Consider the following 24,554-nt stretch of genomic DNA (forward strand, 5'->3'; position numbering starts at 1 on the left):
GCACCACTGATTTATTTTTTAGGGGGTATTTGTTGTTTATTATTTATTTTAAAGTTATTTATTTGGTTTACAAATATTTTGTATTTATGCTAAAGTTCTGTGGCTATGAATGAATACTTGTGTATTTGAATTAACATTTGGTGTATTGGTGTCTGTGCGTGTTTTTGGTGGGTCATCATAACAGTAGCAAAATTAGTTATGACGTAGCAAGGAAAAAAATATAATGGTTGGGGGTCACCACAACATGAGGAACTGTATTAAGGGGTCACGGCTTTAGAAAGGTTGAGAACCACTGGTCTAGAGGGTGTGAGCCGCAGATACGCAGCGGGCTACCAAACCATGCCGGTACCAGAGTTGCGCATGAGACCACAACAGCACTCATACTGTATGTTTATTTGCTGAAATTGTGGGTAATGCACTAGTATTTTTTTTCTTTCAGATTATTTTTAATATATTTGTTTGCTTCCAGTGAATGAAAACAATCTTACACTCGGAGGCAGCTGAGGATACAATTCTATACAGTCTAGGCAAAGCTCTGTGAGCTCAATACATCAGAAGCTGTCCAAATCGCTGTAATGAGGACAGGGGAGTCTGGTCGGTGGTGGTCTAACCTCTACATTCATCTCTATGGGACTGCTGGAAAGAAATCTAGCTGCGGTATGCATGCTCAACCGCCACTCCATCCATACTATAGCAATAAACTACAATGAAAACTTCTCTATCTAATGATATTGTGGAAGAAAAGATGTCAACCTGAAATGGATAACCCCTTCCCTGACCAGGGAATGATCTCCATAAAGCTGCCATTTGTATTGCATATGAAATAAACAAATCCATATCTTTTCTGTAACACTTTTACTTTGCATGTTCTGAGAAATGATACCCCAGAGTATTGCATGGCTGCAAATTAGTAAAGGAAACCTTAATTATTCCAATTACCTTGGCAAGATCAGATTTGGATGTAACACGAGTCTGACCCCGAGGACTTGCCGCCACACCTTTTATCTCCAAATTCATCTTGCAATCTAGTGAAATAAAAGAAATATCAGAGACATACATTCCAACCGGTGATAGACCGCGGGTGCTTAAACTAGAAGAAATCAACTACAAAAAATGTCAGGTTAACCCGCTGCGAACCAGATTCCAGCTTTTGGAAATGCATCTCATAAAGGCTGTAGATAAAAAGTAGAGAACGCACAAGACAGTTTGCAGGGGAAGACAGGAGCATCCTGGACACACAGATCCAGCATGAATTACTGGGAGGGACAGGTCCACAAGAAATTAGGGTGGGTGATATACGACGAAAAAACTATTTGGTTTTATGCTTTTACTATTCACTATCTTGTGAGTATAAATAAAAATCCTTGGAAATTTGATCCTTGTGGAACTTCACTATTTTGTGCCAATTTTCATTACAGCGGTTTGGATGTCCTTTGGTGCATCGACCCCTGAATTTTATTGTGTTGCTGCATTGTGAAGAGCTTGAGAATCCAAAATACCTCTACCTGACGGACCTCTATGTACTGGGCAGTGCAACCAGCGCGACCACACATTATTTATCTTTTGAACTCTTTGTGAACTTGACCCACGTCACGCGGTGGATCTGCAGCGCCGATAAGTACCCTACAACGTTTGAGAAACTGTTTGTTTATTTCTTTGTAACAAGAAATTAGGAGCTTTGCTGTAAGCTCAAGGGGATATACCAGTACTGTGACATCACTGTATTTAATATACCAGTACTGTGACATCACAGTATACACTATTCATGTGCTGTGACATCACTGTATTTATTATACCAGTACTGAGACATCACAGTATACACTATTCATGTGCTGTGACATCACTGTATTTATTATACCAGTACTGTGACATCACAGTATACACTATTCATGTGCTGTGACATCACTGTATTTATTATACCAGTACTGTGACATCACAGTATACACTATTCCTGTACTCTGACATCACTGTATTTATTATACCAGTACTAATACATCACAGTATACACTATCCATGTGCTGTGACATCACTGTATGTATTATACCAGTACTGTGACATCACAGTATACACTATTCATGTGCTGTGACATCACTGTATTTATTATACCAGTACTGTGACATCACAGTATACACTATTCCTGTGCTCTGACATCACTGTATTTATTATACCAGTACTGTGACATCACAGTATACACTATTCATGTGCTGTGACATCACTGTATTTATTATACCAGTACTGTGACATCACAGTATACACTATTCATGTGCTGTGACATCACTGTATTTATTATACCAGTACTGTGACATCACAGTATACACTATTCCTGTGCTGTGACATCACTGTATGTATTATACCAGTACTGTGACATCACAGTATACACTATTCCTGTGCTGTGACATCACTGTATTTATTATACCAGTACTAATACATCACAGTATACACTATCCATGTGCTGTGACATCACTGTATGTATTATACCAGTACTGTGACATCACAGTATACACTATTCCTGTGCTGTGACATCACTGTATTTATTATACCAGTACTGTGACATCACAGTTTACATTATTCCTGTGCTGTGACATCACTGTATTTAATATACCAGTACTGTGACATCACAGTATACACTATTCCTGTGCTGTGACATCACTGTATTTATTATACCAGTACTGTGACATCACAGTATACACTATTCATGTGCTGTGACATCACTGTATTTATTATACCAGTACTGAGACATCACAGTATACACTATTCATGTGCTGTGACATCACTGTATTTATTATACCAGTACTGTGACATCACAGTATACACTATTCATGTGCTGTGACATCACTGTATTTATTATACCAGTACTGTGACATCACAGTATACACTATTCCTGTACTCTGACATCACTGTATTTATTATACCAGTACTAATACATCACAGTATACACTATCCATGTGCTGTGACATCACTGTATGTATTATACCAGTACTGTGACATCACAGTATACACTATTCATGTGCTGTGACATCACTGTATTTATTATACCAGTACTGTGACATCACAGTATACACTATTCCTGTGCTCTGACATCACTGTATTTATTATACCAGTACTGTGACATCACAGTATACACTATTCATGTGCTGTGACATCACTGTATTTATTATACCAGTACTGTGACATCACAGTATACACTATTCATGTGCTGTGACATCACTGTATTTATTATACCAGTACTGTGACATCACAGTATACACTATTCCTGTGCTGTGACATCACTGTATGTATTATACCAGTACTGTGACATCACAGTATACACTATTCCTGTGCTGTGACATCACTGTATTTATTATACCAGTACTAATACATCACAGTATACACTATCCATGTGCTGTGACATCACTGTATGTATTATACCAGTACTGTGACATCACAGTATACACTATTCCTGTGCTGTGACATCACTGTATTTATTATACCAGTACTGTGACATCACAGTTTACATTATTCCTGTGCTGTGACATCACTGTATTTAATATACCAGTACTGTGACATCACAGTATACACTATTCCTGTGCTGTGACATCACTGTATTTATTATACCAGTACTGTGACATCACAGTATACACTATTCCTGTGCTGTGACATCACTGTATTTAATATACCAGTACTGTGACATCACAGTATATACTATCCATGTGCTGTGACATCACTGTATTTATTATACCAGTACTGAGACATCACAGTATATACTATCCATGTGCTGTGACATCACTGTATTTATTATACCAGTACTGAGACATCACAGTATACACTATTCCTGTGCTGTGACATCACTGTATTTAATATACCAGTACTGTGACATCACAGTATATACTATCCATGTGCTGTGACATCACTGTATTTATTATACCAGTACTGAGACATCACAGTATACACTATTCCTGTGCTGTGACATCACTGTATTTATTATACCAGTACTGAGACATCACAGTATACACTATTCCTGTGCTGTGACATCACTGTATTTAATATACCAGTACTGTGACATCACAGTATATACTATCCATGTGCTGTGACATCACTGTATTTATTATACCAGTACTGAGACATCACAGTATATACTATCCATGTGCTGTGACATCACTGTATTTATTATACCAGTACTGAGACATCACAGTATATACTATCCATGTGCTGGGAGCCTGGGACATCACTGTATTTATTATACCAGTACTGAGACATCACAGTATACACTATTTATGTGCTGGGACCTCACTGTATTTAGTATTACTGTACTGTGACATCACTGTATTTATTATTCCTGTACTGTGACATCACGGTATTCATTATACCAGTACTGTGACATCACTGTATTTAATATACCTGTACTAGTCTGAGACATCACATTATACACTATTCCTGTGCTGAGACATCACTGTATACAGTCTTTATGTGCGGGGACCTCACTGTATTTATTATTCATGTACTGTGACATCACTGTATACACACTTCCTGTGCTGTGACATCACTGTATACACTATTTATGTGCAGGGGCCTCCTGTACAGTGACATCACTGTATACACTATTCCTGTGCTGTGAAATGACAGTATACACTATTCTTCTGCTGTGACATCACTGTATACACTATTTATGTGCGGTGACATCACTGTATTGATTACACCTGTACTGTGACAGCACAGTACTGTATACATATTTCCTGTACTGTACAATTGGCATTAAAGCTGTATTACATTAAACAAGCCTGCAGGCGATTGTTGGGAGGGAAGCATGCATTGCAGAGGGGATCAGACCCTCGCAAGTTAAAGTCCCAGAGTGGGACAGAAATAAAGTTTTTTTTTAAAAAGAGCAAACCAAGTGTTTTTAATAAAAAAAAAATTAAGTTTCAAGTAAAAAAAGAAAAAAAACCTTTCCCTTGATTTTACAATAAAAAATAGGAAAAAACAGACATATTAGGTATCTATAAATATATCCCATGATCCACCGCGTCCGATAAACACCATAAAAAAGACTTTGTAAAAAAAAGCCATTATTTTTGTCACCTTACATCACAAAAAGTGCAACACCAAGTGATCAAAAAGGCGTATGTCCCACAAAATGGTACTAATAGTACCGTCACCTCATTCCGCAAAAAATGAGCCCCTACATAAGAAAATCGCTCAAAAAATATAAAAAAATATAGCTTTTAGAACATGGAGACATTAAAACGTTTTTTTATTGTTTCAAAAATGCAATTATTGTGTTAAAGTGAAATAAATAAAAATAAGTCTACATATTAGGTATCGCCGTGTCCGTAACAACCAGCTCTATAAAAATATCACATGACCTAATCCCTCAGCTGAATACCGTAAAAAAAAAAAAAAAACTGTGCCAAAAAAGCCATTTTTTGTCACCTTACATCACAAAGACTGCAACACCAAGCGATCAAAAAGGCGTATGCCCCACAAAATAGAACCAATCAAACTGTCACCTCATCCCACAAAAAATGAGACCCTACCTAAAACAATCAGTCAAAAAATAAAAATAAACTATGGCTCTCAGACTATGGAGACACTAAAACATCATTTTTTTGGTTTAAAAAATGGTATTATTGTGTAAAACTTAAATAAATGAGAAAAAGTAGACATTGCCACATCCATCTGCTCTATAAAAATGTTACATGACCTAACCCCTCAGGTAAACGCTGTAAAAATAAATAAATTAAAAAACTGTGCCAAAACAACCAATTTTTTGGTCACCTTGCCCCATAAAGTGTAATAATGAATGATCAAAAAATCATATGTACACAAAAATGGTACTAATAAAAACGTCAACTCTTCCTGCAAAAAACTAGCCCCTACACAAGACGATCGGCAGAAAAATAAAAAAAAATATGCTGTTCAGAAATTGGAGACACAAAACATAATTTTTTTCCAAATATAATATAGTAATATAGAGCAATTAAAAATCATATGTACCTCAAAATAGTACCAATAAAACTGGCACCTTATCCTAATGGGGTAACTTTTTGGGAGTTTCTACTGTAAGGATGCATCAGGGGTCTTCAAAAGGGACATGGCATCTAAAACCAGTCCAGCAAAATCTGCCTTCCAAAAACCATGTGGCGCTCCTTTTCTTCTGTGCCCTGCCGTGTGCCCGTACTGCAGTTTACGACCACATGTGTTTCTGTAAACCGCAGAATCAGGGTAATAAATATTGAGTTTTGTTTGGCTGTTAACCCTCGATGTGTTAAAGAAAAAAAATTGATTAAAATGGAAAATCTGCCAAAAAAGTGAAATTTTGAAATGTATTCTCCATTTTCCTTTAATTCTTATGGAACACCTAAAGGGTTAACAAAGTTTGTAAAATCAGTTTTAAGTAACTTGAGGGGTGTAGTTTCTACAATGGGGTCATTTATGGGGGTATCCACTATGTAGGCCCCACAAAGATACTTCAGACCTGAACTGGTCCTTAAAAAGTGGGTTTTGGAAATTTTCTTAAATATTTTAAGAATTGCTTCTAAAATTCTAAGCCTTCTAACGTCCTAAAAAATATAAATGACATTTACAGAATGATGCCAACATAAAGTAGACATATGGGGAATGTTAGGTAATAAATATTTTTGAGGTATTACTTTCTGTTTTAAAAGCAGAGAAATTTTAATTTAGAAAATTTTTGGTAAATATGGGATTTTTTCATAAATAAAGGTGAAATATATTGACACAAATGTCTCACTATCATGAAGTACAATGTGTTACGAGAAAACAATCTCAGAATGGTTTGGATAATTAAAGGGAACCTGTCACCAAAAAAACGCTTACTAAGCTGTTAATAGTACCTTATAGTGCTGCATAGTAGTTTCCTAATGCACTTTTTCATCGTTTAGCCGCATCTAGCCTCCTTGAGAAATCTATGTTTTATTCAGCCGCTGCCCCCTGCTTCAAGTCAGGTTTGAAGTCAAGGGGGCAGTGGCCTAGGCGTCTCCAATGCTGCTCTCCCGCCTTCCGCCGCCTTTATTGACAAGCCGGATCTCAGTGCCGGGACTGCGCTCCCAGCCCGCATGCGCAGTAAAGGGCTGCTGTAGTGCGATCCCGGCTCCGGCTCGTACACTCAGCCGGCTTCAGTTTCGCTACTGCGCATGCGCCCGGCATCTTCTGTAACTGAGCTAGTATGTAAGGCTGGCGGGCGCATGCGCAGTAGCGAAACTGAAGCTGCATTCTGAATGGAAAAGGATCCGCTCAGAATGCATCAGTTTGCCTCCGATCAGTCTCCATTCCGCTCTGGAGGCGGACAACAAAACGCTGCCTGCAGCGAAACTGAGCCAAATGGATCCGTTCTGACACACAATGTAAGTCAATGGGGACAGATCCGTTTTCTATGACACAATGGAAAACTGATCCTTCCCCCACTGACTTTCAATAGAGTTCATGACGGATCCGCCATGGCCATATAAGACATAATACAACCGGATCCGCTCATGACGGATGCATGGGGTTGTATTATTGTAACGGATTAGTTTTTGCAGATCCATGACGGATCTGCAAAAAATGCTAGTGTGAAAGTAGCCTAAAAGTGTTCCAAAGTTATTACCACATAAAGTGACACATGTCAGATTTGCAAAAAAAATGGCCTGGCCCGGAAGGTGAAAACTGGCCCGGGGTAGAAGGGGTTAAGGTTTATCAGGGGAGAAATAATGGGTAATAATAATTCATTAGAAAGACGTGATTTGTTGAGTAAATAAAGAAATAGATAATTCATTCAATCCCACACACAATGTTAATCAGAAGGACATAATAAATAAATAATGAGATAATTCATAACGACTGTACATTATGGTTACGTGCCGCTTACTAAATACCAAATAATTGGGTGCCTTAGAAAGGCCTGATACACATCTTATAATCAATGGGGATATTAAAGATAAAAGATCTGTGAGTATATGAAGACCAATAACAGACCCCTTACCAATCACCCGGCTTCCACGTGGTGTCCACATTAAGTGGGATTGGCGGTGGTGAGGCCTTTCTAAGGCACCCAATTATTTGGTATTTAGTAAGCGGCGCGTAACCATAATGTACGGTCGTTATGAATTATCTCATTATTTATCTATTTATTATGTCCTTCTGATTAACATTGTGTGTGAGATCGAATGAATTATCTATTTCTTTATTTACTCAACAAATCATGTCTTTCTGATGAATTATTATTACCCATTATTTCTCCCCCGATGAACCTTAAAGAGGGGAAACGCGTTGGGGTGAAAATAAGGAAAGTTAGGAATAGGTAGGGGACCGCCAGGGCGTTCCTCTGGGTTGAGGCGCTAGTGAGGGATATCTCAGGGACATTATTCTATCCCAAAGATACATGGTACATATGAACTATGGCCTTGGATGGACTGGACTCTCCTGTAGATGAGCAGGTATATTTCATTCCCTTGCTTTCTCCCATTTCAGCACACGTTACAGATTTGTGCCCCAGTCAGTCCCACTCCTCTTCTTCTCTAGGTCTAGCTGTGGTAGACATCGCATATAATGACTCCGTGCCTAAATCCCCGCACCTGTACCTACCCGGCCTCGTGCGCTGCCCCAGGGACCTCCACAGAGAGAAACAACCGATGGAAACAGAAGCAGCCAGACTAGGAAGTCACCTGGGCGAGATCCGTTACCATGGAAACACGAGAGGCGACGCAGGGAAGTGTTTGCGTTCCACGGCTAACTGCACAGTTTCGATTCGATTGGCTTTGAGTGCATCACGTGACCCCACTGCGCTTCAAGTCATCTTTAGTGTTTTCTGCGCAGGTCCTGGTACTGGCGATCTTAGCAGAGCCGTCTGCAGAAATGAGCGGTGTCGGTTCTGTGTCACGTTCCAGCTGGTGCCGCTTAGCCGTCCATACATCCTGGGGGTATGGACACGTCACTGCGGGCAGCCAATGAGCGTGCGAGAGGCGTGTCAGTCTCCAACATAGTGCGACTAGGGGTGGAAGCTTCAAGCTCCTCCAGGAGGACATGATGGTGCTCTCCGGCTCCCAGCAATTGCTGCTGGCTGTCTCCCTGGCGCTGTGTGCCTGCTTTCTGCTTCCCAGGATGTTTGGAGGAGGTGTGAGGGACACTGGCAAGCAGGACCCCAGGAGGGTGCCCCCACCCAAAGGTAAGATGGGGGAATGTGAGACTAGGCAGTCCTATGATCTGTCATTTATACCCTTATATACAGTGACACTCTAGAAAATGAACGGAGCGGCTTCGATTCCTCGCCAGAGAGCGATCTTGACTAGCCACAGGAGTGTCAAGAAGTTACTATGGAGGGCCCCATTCAAAGATTTGCTGTGGGGCCCAGTCATTTCTAGTTACACCGCTGTACCCTCACCTTTATTATGTTGATCCTTATTAGTGTTAAGTGGAATTGTGCTTTTAAGTTCTGCGTCCAAAGTTCGGGTTATCAGAATCCTGTTATGGTCCGTGGTAGTGGAATCCATAACGGGATTCTTCGATCACCCGAACTTTTGGACGCAGAACTTAAAACACAAGTTCGCTCAACACTAATCCTTATATTTGCCATGCTGCCATAAGTGTCTGTCACCATGTTGCTATAAGTATCCGCCGCCCCCGTCGCCATGCTTCTATAAGGCCCCTTTCAGACGAGCGAGTTCCAGGCTCCGGACTCGCAGCATGAGTATGCGGCAGCTCCCGTCCTGACCTCCCAGCACTGTGTTGATTTTATGATGTTATGTAGCCCTTACAGCATTATGTCAGTGTTATCCAATACATTCCAGAACACTAAGGGTTACACAGCATCATAAATCAATATAATGCTATGCGACCCCATCAGTGCTGGGAAGTCCGGATGGGAGCTGCCGTGTACTCCTGCTGCAAGTCCAATGCGTGGAAACCGCTTGTCTGAAAGGGGCCTAAGTATCCACAGCATGTGCAGCCTTGTTAGTGAGCCAGACAAAGAAGTAAGAAAAAAAAAAAACAGCGGGTGGCGCTATACAGATACATTTTATTGAATAACTCGATGGCTGTGACATATTTTTAATTACATGCAAATGCAAAAATTATTCAAATCCTGGTTTGAAAACTGTAGAATATTTTTCATGGGACACCCCTATAATATATAAGCTGTTTTTAGCTGCCTGTCACACACATACTTTACCTTGTGCCGATGTTCTGTCAGAATACTATACCTTCTCAGAATGCTATACCCTCGTCACTTCCGGTGACTCGGCCGCATCGGAAGTGACGAGAATCCGCTGGAGGAGGGGGTGTGCGGCGCTGCACAAGCACAGATCCACGGGTAAGTCAAAATTATAGCACCGCCGCAGGAGAAGCGCCCAGCTATATACTCCCGTCGGCCACACACAGCAGGATTACACCGCGCGTGCGCACTCAGGGGTAGGTAGATTTGTCAGTGCAAAATGTTCCATCAGATCCACCTACCCCCTGAGTGCGCCCGCGCGGTGTAATCCTGATGTGTGGGGCCGACGGGAGTATATAGCCGCGCTTGCGCGCCCTCTCCTACCCAGCCGTGGTTCCAGGCGCAGTGTGTCCCGGCCGGTTTCGCACATGCACATTAAGTGGGCGCTTCTCCTGCAGCGGTGCTATAATTTAGACTTACCTGGGGATCTGCACTTGCGCAGCGCTGCACACCCCCTCCAGCTGATTCTCGTCACCGGGAGTGACGAGGGTAGAGCATTCGGATAAGGTATAGTACTCTGACAGAACACCGGATCACACTTTTGACACCCCTCTCATCATGCATGGCTCAGTCTGACAATCCTATGGGATCTGGTAATCGCTTATACGACAGTTCCCTATGTCCAGGTAACCTCAGTTCCATACAGGTAAGCTGCATAGAGTAAATCTCCTCCTCTGGCTGATTATTGTAAAACTGCCCGGTCTAGTTTCTCCTGCACTATTTGTGCTGTGGGCTTGATGTTTTTTCAGACGACTTCCTTGTAGAAGCGGCTAAATATTCCCCCGAAAGTGGCTTGTCTGCGTTCCAGGCGGCACACCTCAGACCGGAGTGCATTCATGTGGTGAGGGGATGAGCCATTAGCTGTAAAGGCTTTTATCTCATTAGATGTTTTCTGCAGACATTCTGTATAATGGAGAGAGATTTATATCGATGACTATAGTACGTGACGGTACCTTTCTAACAGTCAGAACCAGCCCTGTACTGCACACGGGTCCAGAGATCTACCCGTTTTATTATTTTAATTCACAGTACATCAACATCCCAACCAGGATGAGAAAACAAGTAGGAACATAAGACATGATCCGAGACCTCAAGCCCAGGTATCGCAGTATTCAGAGGGGATCCAAACAGAAGTACTTGCACGGGTCACTTTATGGCAGTAGCCCCCCGGACATCATTCCCACCACACACCTGAGCACCCTGTTACCCCACCCAAATCAACACCTAGTCCGTGAGCCGAGCACACAGCCAAACACCCCAGATCTTTTCAAAGCGGTCTGGGGTTCCTCTAGCAGTGTATGTTGGCTTATACATGGTGAGATCAGCATTTAGGAGTTGTGTCCACTGTTCAGGAGTAGGGGCCTTGGGTGGTTTCCAGTTTAGGAGAATAGTCTTTGTCCCATAAAACATTAATAAGCGGAGCAGTCTTCTGCCATATCTAGTGGGGATTATGTCTACCACAAGCCCCAATAAGCATACCATCGGGGGGCGATGCTCAAGCTGTGGCCCTCCAGCTGTTGTAAAACTACAACTCCCACCATGCCCTTCTGTAGGCTGTCTGGGAATTATGGGAGTTGTAGTTTTCCAACAGCTGGAGGGCCGCAGGTTGAGCATCACTGGGAGCCCCAACTCCGTATTAAAGAGAGTGCATATCTGACCCCAGTACAGCTGCAATGTGGGACACGTCCATATCATATGGTACAAGGATCCTCTCGACTCCCTGTATCTCGTACATAGTCTACGCATGTGGAGCAGGCGCACTGGGGTCAGATACACCCTGTGTATCCACTTGATCTGGATAAGCTGGTCTCGGGCACTAATCACTGTGGTTTTCCATACAGAGCTCAACTCCTCCAGGCCAGTATACTCCATCGTAGGTACCACATTCAGTCGTCAAAACTGACTAGGGTCTCTGTGTATCCGAATCCCCAAGTATACAAAGCAGTCAACTACCTCTGAGCGAAACAGTGTAGACACGTCTGATCTGTCCACCTCGTCAACAAGGCACAGGCTAGACTTCGCCCAAAGTCCCGACTAGGATCCAAAACTATCTACCGTAACCAGGAGGGCCTCCAGAGAGGGACCAGGATCTGCCAAATATATTAACATATCGTCTGCATATAACGATAGCAGGAATACAAGAAAAGCTATTGTCCACCCCTCTATCAACCTTTACCCTTACTCTTTCCTTTGGAGCCCGATATAACAACTGCACCCACATGAACTTCTTCCATTCAACAGAATCAAAAGCTTTCTCATTGTCGTGGGAGGCAATCGCACGGGATCCCGCGTTCTCGTGTCTAACCTGCAGATTCGTGAATAACCTCCTAAGATTTAGATCTGTGGTCTTACCCGGCATAAAACCGGATGGATCAGGGTCTATCACCGATAGTATAACGTCCCTGAGACGTTTTGCCAGAACTTTCGCTAGGATTTTAGTATCAATGTTCGGCAGGGAAATTGGTCTACATGAACTTCCCAGGTTTGTGGATTATCACAATAGTCGCCTCCATGAAAGATGGGGGCAGCTCATTGTGTTCAAAAGCATAATGAAACAATTTAATGAGCCGCGCACATTCCACGTCTAGTTTGTACTACTCCAAAGGGAAGCCGTCTGGACCGGGGGATTTCCCGACCGCCATGCTCTCTATTTCCGTCTAGACTTTTCCCACGGTTACTGGGGAAGCCAAGAAACTCCTGTCCGACTGGGATAGTGGTGTGAGCGGAATGGCCTTGAGGAAATTCTGTAAGTCACTGCTCTGAGTGCTTTACATTCGTATAAATCAGAGTAATATCGGGCAAATTGCTTGCATATTTCTTTAGGCTCATTTATCCGAACACTGTGTGCTGTCCACATCTTTGGCGGCCCCATTGAAATAAATGGGTCTGCACCCATTCCGCGGACTCATACAGTTGTGTGAATGAGCCCTAACATGTATTAGGATTTTGTTTTTTAAAGCCATTTTAGGGCTTATCTGAGATTTTTTTTAATTCCTCATTCAACCCCTTTAATCTGTTTCTAGAGCCAGAATTCGCATGTGATGTGGAAAAATTCTGACGTGCTGCAGACGTTTCCCAGATCTGATGGTGTTGATTATACAGCATTCTTTCCATCTGGTGAGAATGTAGTGCACTGGAGCAAGAAGTGCCTAACTGTTTGTTTCTTCTAAATTCTTCTAGGCAGTCAAGGAAATCCGCATACGGAGAACACCAAAAACCTCAATCAGATAAAAAGCCAGATGGACAAACAGATAAAGACCGAGATGACGGGGACGGGTCACAGCATGGCATTTACACTTATGCCCATTTATGCTATAGGGGTGGCAGTTTTTGCTGCATACAAGTTTTCTAAAGTAAGTAGCAGATCACTACTCTCAGGGATACTCGCACGAGCACCGCAGCCTCTTCAAACAGATGATTGGCGGGGCTGCCGGAAGTCAGACCCCCACAGATCTGATGGTTACCTGTCCTAAGGATAGATCATCGAATATATACTAGCTCTGCATAACCCATTTAAAGTGTAACTTTCATTCATATTTTTAATTTTTTTTGTGTGTGTATAATGTATAGGGGCAGTGATACTGACCATTTTTGTAATATACTTTAATTACTGAAATTGTACATTTAGATTAGAAAAATGGCTCTAAATTGGCCCATTTCGAGCCCTAGCAACGCTCCTCTGTCTTCTGTTTACATAACAGTGGAGACTTGGTCAATACTGACTGCGTTGTGTAAACAGAAGACAGAGGAGCGTTACTAAGGCTCGAAATGGGCCAATTTAGAGCCATTTTTCTAATAGAAATGTACGATTTCAGTAATTTAAGTATATTACAAAAATGGTCAGTATCACTGCCTCTACACATAAAAAAAAAAAAATGACAGTTACACTTTAAAGAGCTTGTCCAGGATTTTTACTTTTTTGTTCCCTACCCACCCAGTGGTACCTGTGACGAAATAGTTACCTGCTCTCCCTCCCTTCCTGACTCCTGAGCTGTCAGATTTTACCCAGATGGGGTCACATGCGCTGCTGCAGCCCATGATTGGCCTCAGCAGTGAATTTTCCCCAAGCAACATGTCACTGCTGGGTCACGTACTGCTTAGGGACACATCAATACTGAGGCCAGTCATTGGCTGCAGCAGCTCACATGACCGCATCCATGTGGAAGTTGACAGACAGGGACTTGATGTTCAGTGACGGAGCTAGAACAGACAGGTAGCAGGTAAGTATAGATTTCTTTACAGGCACCTCTGGGTGGGGAAGAGATTTAAAAAAAAAAAAAAAATATATATATATATATATATATATATATATATATATATATATACACACATTCCTAGACAACCCCTTTAAGGGTACTGCCACACATGGTAGTTTTTCTACAGTTTTTTTGGCAACATATAAATGGGATTACTTGAAACCTTATCCACATTGCTGATGCCATAAAACACCGCCGATCTGCTGTTTGTGGGCCTCAATGTGACCACGGCCGGCCAACGGCCGTGTGAATGAGGCCTTAAAGGGGTTCTCCCCTTCTGTTATATTGATGCCATATGCTCAGGATGGGTCATCGATCTCAGCGATTTGAAGAGAATGCAGAGCTTGTGCCAGCACTGCCTTCTCTTCACTGTTTTCCTGCTCGTCGTCGCAAGCCGACCCACTGAAGTGAATGGGACGGTTTAATTGTAATTACACTTGCCCATCACTGCGGTTGCGACGGCGTGTAGGTAAACTACCATATGAAGAGAACACATAAGAAAGTTTCGGCTGACACCCCAATGTGTATGAGGGGGTCCCAACTCTCCTCAACACATGACGAATATTTTCACCTGATCCTTTTGTTATCCCAGGAAATTAGCCGCCACCAGAGGTGCCTGACAGCTGCTTTCTCCCAATACCAGTGATGGCGAACCTTTTAGAGGCCGAGTGCCCAAACTGCAACCCAAAACCCACTTATTTATCACAGTGCCAACACGGCAATTTAACCTGACTACAGTCCTATATAGTATATCTTCCATGTACTTTATCATTTAGCTATAACAGCCTGCCTACATTCAATGCATCGCCTGTGATGTTCATAGTGCGCCCTGCGCTGATGAATGGCAGGAGAAGTCTAAGGCATATTGGTACACCATAGACTTTTTCCAGGGTGTGGGTGCCCACAGAGTGGGCTCTGAGTGCTGCCTCTGGCACCCGTGCCATAGGTTCGCCATCAATGCCCTATAGAATACACGTACATGTTCAGCCAAATCAAACATATATGTGTATGGGGGAGCCGGGAGAGATGGCTGTCAGCCAAATGATTGTACGTCTGACAGCTATTGAATGTGTATGGCTAGCAGCTGTTATATGGTTAATTACAGGTGACTGGTTGGAAACGTTCCTAGAAGTGTTTCTATGCAAAAGTACATCACAGGACATCAGGGAAAACAAGTGTGGCCAACTGATGTGATAAAACCACAACCAGTAATTATGCCGCTATCTTTAAGTCAATGCACCGTTTTTTTTTTTGTTTTGTTTTTTTTGGTTGTGTATCCTCCCCCCCCCCCCCCCATTATAAAATTAATTGACATAATCAGATAGCAGTTTAAGTGTTGTCCAGCTTCAGATCATTTAAAGTGTACATAAACCCTCAAGTAATTTTTAATGTTTTTTTGGTATTTATAGATTTTCCGCTAAGTCCCACGAGATGTGTGACTTCCAAAAGCACCGAGTCAGCTCAGAGTGCAGTGTTAACGTTGCACTGCCATCCACTACATGTATAATCTCTCGAGTGTAGCAGTATCCAAGGCCTACGTGAACTTGCTAGTTTTATATTATTCTGAGAAGAGAAATCCAATATTACACTTTTTCCAAAAAATTTTGCTCTAGCCCAGAATTTAAGGGGTAACATGAGAAAAAGGACCCTACAATTGGTTACGCAATTTCTACTGAATATGGTAACACCCCATTTATGGTTGTAAACTGCTGAATGGGTATACCACAAGACTCAGAAGGGAAAGTGCACCATATGCTTTTGGAGGATTTTGCTGGAATGGTTTGGGGGAGCTATGTCATAGTTGAAGAGAATGTAAGGTACCCCTACAGTAGTGTGTGTGTATATTTGTGAAGAACGGATTATACTGGTGGGGGGTTTGTTTTTTGGATATAGTCATGGAGTACAGAGACATGAGAAGGTCAAGTGGGGTTTTAATTTACCTTAAATCTCATGGTGAAATGCTTAAAGGGTAACTGTCATGTTTTCATAAAATAAATCTATTTTAGCATATGTTACTGCTGCAGCAGAATTATGCGTAAAGAAGTCTTTAGTTTCTTCACTTACCACCGTTTTCCTAGAGTTTTTCCCTTAGTTACGGCTGTTTAAACATTTACAATGAGGACCTTCTGAAGATGGCTCCTCTGCCAGTTCTCTGAAGCCAAAACTGCTTTCCCTCACTTCCCATACACACTTTCTGTAGCCAGCAGCTCCCTGACAGCCAATCAGATTGGAATACTGAGAGTCACGCCTCCTCACTCTGAAGCCTAATGCAGGCATGCAGTGTGAAGGACCGCCCCTCCGTCTAACTGTCTTCTTAGCCAGAGACAGTCAAGCCATAGCAACTGTCTTTTAAGGGAGCAGTGGAAAGGGACAGAGGACCTTAATGAAAGCTGTTATTATAAGGTAATTACAGATCTTATGACAATCATTATCAGACTAAAGGGTCCATTCACACGTCCATAAGTGTTTTGCGGATCCGCAGAACACAGACACCTGCAATTTGCGGACCGCACATCAGACACTAATAGAAAATGCCTTTTCTGATCCGCAATTGCAGACAAGAATAGGACATGTTCTATTTTTTTTTTTTTTCAGGAACGAAATTGCGGATCCCAAAAATGCGGATTTGCATCCGTTCCAGCCCCATTGAAAGTGAATGCGTCCGCAAATTGCGGAACGAATGCGGACCCAAATTACGGACGTGTGAATGGACCTTAACTCTGGTATACATGCCTAGCTCTAATAAATTAGAAAATAAAAATAAAAAAAATATATGACCGTTACCCTTTTTAAAGGGGTTATCCGAGTTAGGCTACTTTCACACCTGCGTTAGGTGCGGATCCGTCTGGTATGTGCACAGACGGATCCGCACCTATAATGCAAACGCTTAGATCCGTTCAGAACGGATCCGTTTGGATTACCATGAACAAAAAAAAAAAATGTAAAAAAAAATTATTATTATTTTTTTTTGTTCATGATAATGCAAACGGATCCGTTTTGACTTTACATTGAAAGTCAATGGGGGACGGATCCGTTTGAAAATTGAGCCATATGGTGTCAACTTCAAACGGATCCGTCCCCATTGACTTACATTGTAAGTCTGGACGGATCCGTTTGCCTCCGCACGGCCAGGCGGACACCCGAACGCTGCAAGCTGCGTTCAGGTGTCAGCCTCCGCGCCGCTCAGCAGGCAGAACGGAGCCAGACTGATGCATTCTGAGCGGATCCGCATCCACTCAGAATGCATTAGGGCTGGACGGATCCGTTCGGGGCCGCTTGTGAGAGCCTTCAAACGGAACTCACAAGCGGAGCCCCGAACGCTAGTGTGAAAGTAGCCTAATGGTGGGGGGAAAAAAAACCAAAACATTTTATAAAACTCATCTGGACTTACATATACATTACTTAAGCTTGATTTCTATGAAGAAAAAAAACCATACTTGCACCTTTGCATAGTTCTGTTATTCATGCTGTGTTTACATACAGCAGCAAAGCTGTGGGGGCGTGTACCAATGACTGAGTTCTCCCTCATGAATATTTGTGGGTGTGACTAATCTGCCCTTCCCCGCCCCCTGCTCTGCACATCCTAACCTTGCATCCAAACACTGTTAGTGTCACATGATCACTTTCTAGCTCACCCAGGCAGAAGATCTGCACCACACACATGTATGTAGTGAATGCAGGCAGGCTATTATAGCCAAGTGATAAAGTACAGGGAAGATCTGCCATATTGGACTGGACTTTATCACTTGGCTATGATTGCCTGCTGTTAGACCAGTAATGGTTCCCTGCATAAATCCCCACCTCTTAAGCCCCATTCACATCACCACTATTTATTTCTGTTCATCTAATGGAGCAGAACCACAAACGGTCACGTAAGGGTGGGTTTTTGTCATACGATCAACATACACAGCAGATGCCATACTGTGACATCCATCACCATGGAAACTCTGCAGGATGGGAAAGTGTAGTGTACCATGTATTACCATCCTGTAGAGTCCAGCTAAAAAACAGGGAGCCTGGTGGCTGACGTTGCGGGTCACATGACCCGCATCGGCCGTGCAGAATCCCGGTACTAGACAAGAAAAATGTCAATTACAAAAGTATTATTAGATAGGTTATAAGACACATGGGCATATATTTATATAACTCAGACAACCCCTTTAAGGTTTATGAGAATTGGCTTGTTGCAGATCCTGACCACTCTTTAGGGTCGTCTTGAAGACAAAAAATGACTTCTACAATTTGTGCTGCAGTAAGCGCTATGCTAGCAGGTGCGCACACCGCTGCTTGTGCCCTCCACTCTGCTGGAAGATCTGCCCAGGATACCCCTTTAGCAGAGTAAAGACAGGCAAGATCAGAGATTTGCTATGCATGTAGTGCAAGGTATCCTGGGCAGAGCGGAGGGCACAGGCAGGAGCAGGGGGCTGTGTACCTGCCAGTGTAGCACTCGCTGCCGCGCATTAGTCAGAATCCCTACTCTGCATATATTGTACGGATTCTGTATGCACTGCAGTGAATAGCCCAGGAACATGTTGGGCTTCTAAAAGAAAAAGAATCTCTAAACAAAATATATAACAAAAATAATCAGGGTATTTCTACTTGAAGGTTTAGGTACACTTTAGATTGCTCCGCTCCCCCCCCCCCCCCCCCCCCCCCATTTCGCTATTAATTGCTCCCCGACACTCAGTTCCGGCTTCCTGGGTCCATCACTATCTTTTTACTGCAATTCAGTCCCTGCATGTAAACTTCCAGCATGGACAGGGGTCACCTGGACTGCTGCAGCCAATGACTGCCCTCAGCGGTGACGTGCCATGAAACCCCCCATTTACAGTGATTATCATCTGTCTACTACAGTAGTGCTAAATAGGAATGCTGCTGTATCCCTAATCGTACAAACCAACCACCACACCATTGCAGGGGAGGGCTGCTGATATATTCATCGTGAGCCGCCCACTGCCAGGACATGAATATTTCTTGTTTTTCTTTGTAGAGCTACTTCCTTGTATTACAGTCCGAATCTACCAGTCTTGGGCCCCTTACACACTGCAGTTTTTCTGTACATGTTTCCCTGCCTTCATACAACCTGTTCCTGTGCACACTGTAATATTGTGCTGTCAGTGCACTCCAGCAATAATACCTCTCCAGTGGCAATGCACAATATTCGGACCTAAGGAAAAAGCATGGGTCGCACATCCACATGCTATGCATTAATCTATCTCTTCTCAGAATGAGGTTATCTTGACGTTGTGAGTGGGCTTATGCATTTTAATTAAAAAGTATACTGGGTCCCTCGTGTACAGTTTATAAATTAAACTGAGACGCAATAGGTCAATGCATAGCATGTGGATTTGCCAGCCTTGTTTGTTTTTTTTTTTGTTTTTTTTGTCACTACAGAAAATATCAGATATCTGTGTTTAATACATGAATATAAGGTGTTTTATAATTTTCTTGCTGATTTTTTTTTTTTTTCCTAATATAAAGTCAAATGAGAAGAATAAATCAAAACCCACCAAAGAAGAGAAAAAAGCAAAGGAAACGGGTACAGTATAATCTGTCTACAAAGTGTAATATGTGTTTGGTATGTCGCTTAGGTGCATGATGCCTATAAACATAACTGACGACCGCTAGGAAATACTTGAAGTAATTTTGGAAAAAACTGTGGCAAACCACTTTGTCAAAGGGTCCGATGAAATGCCCTAAACGCGTCACCTGTTTATATAACTCTGCTGATCAAACTTTCTGTCTTTTAAAGGGACTTCCCAAGGCATTTCTGCCATAAATAGTCATGTAAGCTCCATACCAGCATGCAGGATTGTATACTGTCCTAATGAAGGCCTTCCTCTGCCCTGGTATCTGTGGAGTAAACCTACTCGCCTGTCCTCCTCCACATTCATGGGCTGCAAGATGGCAGAGCTGCTGTTACTGGTTACCTGTGACTGGCACAAGTGGACGTGTCCGCCGCATGCGCAGATACAGGCAGCAGTATCCCCTCTATCTGCGTATGCACCAGATGCTTCCATTTCAACACTTGTGCTGTAGTGAATGAAGGCAGGAAAGGCCAGGAAGTGGCACTACCATCTTGCTGCCCATGTAGGCAGAGGATGACATGCGAGTATGTATACTCTGATGCCAGGCATCTTCATTAGGACAGTATGTAAGCTGGTATGGAGCATACATGACTGCTTATAGCATTGTGGGAAATTGGCCAATTCCTTCAAATGCGTGGTGTTTGAGTTGGGCCTCATGCACACGACCGTTGTGTGCATCCGCGTCCGTGGTTCCGTTTTTCTTCGCGGACCCATTGACTTTTAATGGGTCCGTGGAAAAATCGGAAAATGCACCGTTTGGCAGCCGCATCCGTGATCCGTGTTTCCTGGGCGTGAAAAAAATATGACCTGTCCTATTTTTTTTTTTCACGATCAACGGTTCGCGGACCCATTCAAGTCAATGGGTCCGTGAAAAATCACGGATGCACACAAGATAGTCGTCCGTGTCCGTTTTTCCTATCATTTTCAATGCAAACTTGACTTTGTTTTTTTTTTTCACTTTTCATGTCCGTGGATCCTCCAAAAATCAAGGAAGACCCATGGAAGAAAAAACGGTCACGGATCACTGAACAACGGAAATCCGTTTTGCGGACCGCAAAAAAACGTCCGTGTGCATGAGGCCTTATTCTGATTCATGTGGGGACCATACCGCCCAAGTTAAAGGAACGCATCATCTGGACTCCGTTTGACCTGCTTCCATTTGCTTCTGCCTTTTTTAGCTGGACTGTTCTTGAACAGATGGAAGTGGGTCAAACTGAGTCCAAAGAGGAATCCGTTGTACTTTGACCCATTAAAATGAACATGACCATTGTTTGTGATATACCTCAGAATACCATTTTCTTTTATTCAAAGAGAATGCTTGCGCCTGTTATGCAGCTCCGTCATAAAGCCCAATGGGAGGCATTGACTGTGTGAATTAAGCCATATTTGAAGGGACATGACTGCATAACAAGTCTGAAACTAGGAACAGGTTGTATTGAGGGGGGCAGAAAATGAATGAAGATTCCAGAGTGAATTTAGTGCAACTCGTTTATTTAAAAAAAAAAATTTTTTCATTCACGACCATATGAATGGGTCTACATCCATTTCGCAATTTTCGTTACGCGGCCCAACAAAAAATAGAGCCTGTCCTATTCTTGTCCTCAATTGCGGACAAGAATGGGCATTTTCTATATAGCGCCGGCCCTGTGCGGTGCGCAAAATGCGGAACGCACACGGTCGGTATCTGTATTTTATGGACCGCAAAACACGGCACAGTCATGTGAATGTGCCCTTAATCAGAGCTTGCTCGGACCTTTTCCCCTCTATAGTAAAATAAAACATCTGAGACTAAAAAGGCCACCCCAAAAAAAGCTTGCAAAAAAACACAAGACTTTCATGGCAAAACAAGCCAAAGAAGGGCCAAGAAAATAACATGGCAGACTGAGGAGGTAATGCATTCAGGACTGTCACCCATCTGTCCCAGAACTAGAAATAACGAATAATTTTAAAAAAACAGAAGCACCATGAAGACACGTGAACATCACTATGCTTTCTGTAGAACAATCACCAGTATGTGTATTTCTAGTAGCAAATAGATAATTATTATTTGAATAAATTTATTTATTAATATTTTTTTTCCATTCCTTCAGAAAATCAGCTCCTGGAGTTGGACACACACTTGTCCCATACAGAGAAAATGCTAAATTCACTACTAACTCAGCTTGAACCCCTCTCCCATTGGTAAGTAATGCTCTTGTACCGAACACGTGCAGTGTAAGGCCTCTTTCACACAACCGTATGGCCTTTTCAGTATTTTGCGGTCAATTTTTCATGGATCCGTTGTGTTTTCGTTCCGTTTTTCCATATGACGTATACAGTATTTCGATAGAATAAATTGGGCTGGGCATAACATTTTCAATGGATGGTTCCGCAAAAATGGAACGGATACGAATGCATCACCATATGTGGGTTTTTTTGTGGACCCATTGACTTGAATGGAGCCACGGAATGTGATTTGCGGGCAATAATAGGACATGTTCTATATTTTAACGGAACGGAAACGAAATGCAGACTGAGTACATGGCTTTTTTTTTTTTTTGGCGGAACCTCTGAAATGAATGGTTCCGTATACGGACTGCAAAAAACGGCCCATAAACGGGGGGAAAAAAAAGTTGTGTGAAAGAGGCCTCATGGCTATGGGGTAGTAAGGCAGCCTTTGTTAGGGGCCACATGCTTGAGCTGTCTGTCTTAATAGTTTGCAGCAATAGAATATATATTATTCCAACTCCTCCACCTTCTACCACAGTGCGTGCCGAAATTTTGTTACAGAAATGTCCATTCTTGTCTGCAAAACAGACCAGAATTGAACATTTTCCATAATTTGCTGAACGGACGCAGACCGCACACAGATTACGTCCGTGTGCTGTCCACATTTTTGCAGACCCATAGAAATGAATGGGTCCGTGTGTGATCTGCAAAAAAAAAATATTAAAAAATGCAGATTGAACATGGACCCAAAATATGGTCGTGTGCATGAGGCCTTCAAGAATTAGCAAAGCCAAGCTGAGACTCGGACACTACACCTGGATGGACAAATGGATTCCAGCTTTAGGCTAGACTCATGACAGTCTGAGTACTGTATATTCACTGCTCAACATCTACAATATGAACAGCTTAGATACAAGTCCATCCAAGTCTACTCTGGCCTTCAGCCGAAATGGCCACTGACTCGTCACCATTATGGAGTAAATGATTCACACAGAATCTTTGTGCTTTTTTTTTTAGTGTCAATTCTTTGGCCGCTGAGAAGAAAGATGAAATTATGAATCAGCTACAGTCGATCAGACTGTTAATGAAGAAAAGCGGGATGGAGGAATCTGCTTTCAGTAACTCGGGTAAGGGCTGTTATAGGAGCAACGAAAATAACGGAAGTGCTGGATTCGGCACATAACTGACAGGAACAGTCCTATTCAGGAGAGCGCTTGTTTAGCGCAGGACTTCTTTCCTCCAGTATTTTTAACAAATTGGCTGAGGAGCAGAACCGGGCCTCCAACACAGATATGTGAACATAGTGGTGTGAATGGTAAAAATAAGTATATTGTTCATGGTACAAGAAATGTAGAGATCCTGATCAGTGCAGTAGTCACCAACCAAATCTCTTATTTTCTCAGGAAATGAGTCCTGTAAAGATACACTTGAGGATCTCATTGATTTATTCAATGATCAGAGACCTGGAATCTCTGAAATGGATGAAGAAAAAGAAGATGCCGGTTCAAAGCTTGATGTGGACAATCATGATCTGTGTGCTTCAGAGGATCCAGAAGTGTCTGATTGTAAAGAAGAAGACAGTTCTCAGATGGACGAGCAGGATGTGACGCCAAGGCATTCGTCTGAAGGCCTGAGAAAACGTAATATAAAAGACTGAAGCAGAGCACCGTGTATTTAGACTTCCCATCCTAAATTATGATATACAGAAATCTAAAAAACTATTTTACAAAATGATAAAATGAAGGAAGTATGTCATAGGTTTTATAATATATTTCTTACTCCTCAAGTTGTCAGACCTTCATTACATATGACTGCATGAACATCCGGCCCTATGTGAATGGGAGTGTTGTGGCTCTATTATGTCAGAGCTGTAAGACCACATGCACACGGCAGTGTAGTTTATGCAGATCTTGAAAATTTACTTAACAGGTACTGTATTAGGGTACATTCACATGACCATATCCGTTTTGCCGTCTGCAAATCGCTGATCCAAAAAAATACGGATGTGGTCTGTTGTACATCCCGCACTTTAAAAAATGCCTACTCTTGCCCACAAAACAGACAATAGGACATGTTCTACCATTTGCGACATGGCAAATCCATCCATGTACTATCCGCATTTTTTGAACCCAGTTAAACATGAATGGGTCCACCTGTGATCTGCAAACTATTCGGATTGAACGTGGACTAAAAACCTAAATCGTGTGACTGCACCCTTAGGCCTCATGCACACGGTTGACCGCAGCTTGAATGAGGACCACGATCCACATCGTATCTGCCGGATTGTGGACCCACTCAAGTCAATGGGTCTGCATCCGT

The 24,554-nt window shown here is 42.5% G+C and overlaps 2 protein-coding genes across 2 annotated transcripts in view; one reads left to right on the forward strand and one right to left on the reverse strand.

Annotated features, from left to right (window-relative positions):
- Positions 1 to 8,608, reverse strand: part of CAPS2 (calcyphosine 2) — a 120,670-nt gene extending 112,062 nt beyond the window's left edge. The window contains exons 1-2 of the mRNA XM_040410028.1: positions 8,550 to 8,608; positions 940 to 1,025 (exon numbers count right to left, since the gene is read on the reverse strand). Coding sequence (XP_040265962.1) covers positions 940 to 1,017 — 78 coding nt within the window. The 5' untranslated portion in view covers positions 1,018 to 1,025; positions 8,550 to 8,608. The remainder of the gene's footprint in view (positions 1 to 939; positions 1,026 to 8,549) is intronic.
- Positions 8,570 to 24,014, forward strand: LOC120980759. Its single transcript, XM_040410039.1, has 6 exons — positions 8,570 to 9,139; positions 13,364 to 13,536; positions 19,921 to 19,978; positions 22,118 to 22,208; positions 23,253 to 23,362; positions 23,639 to 24,014. The coding sequence occupies exons 1-6, from the start codon at positions 8,998 to 9,000 to the stop codon at positions 23,890 to 23,892; spliced, it is 828 nt and encodes a 275-aa protein (XP_040265973.1). The 5' UTR covers positions 8,570 to 8,997; the 3' UTR covers positions 23,893 to 24,014.
- Positions 24,015 to 24,554: the final 540 nt, after the last annotated feature.

The sequence above is a fragment of the Bufo bufo genome, chromosome 1 (genome assembly GCF_905171765.1).
Source record: "Bufo bufo chromosome 1, aBufBuf1.1, whole genome shotgun sequence".
Taxonomy (NCBI): domain Eukaryota; kingdom Metazoa; phylum Chordata; class Amphibia; order Anura; family Bufonidae; genus Bufo; species Bufo bufo.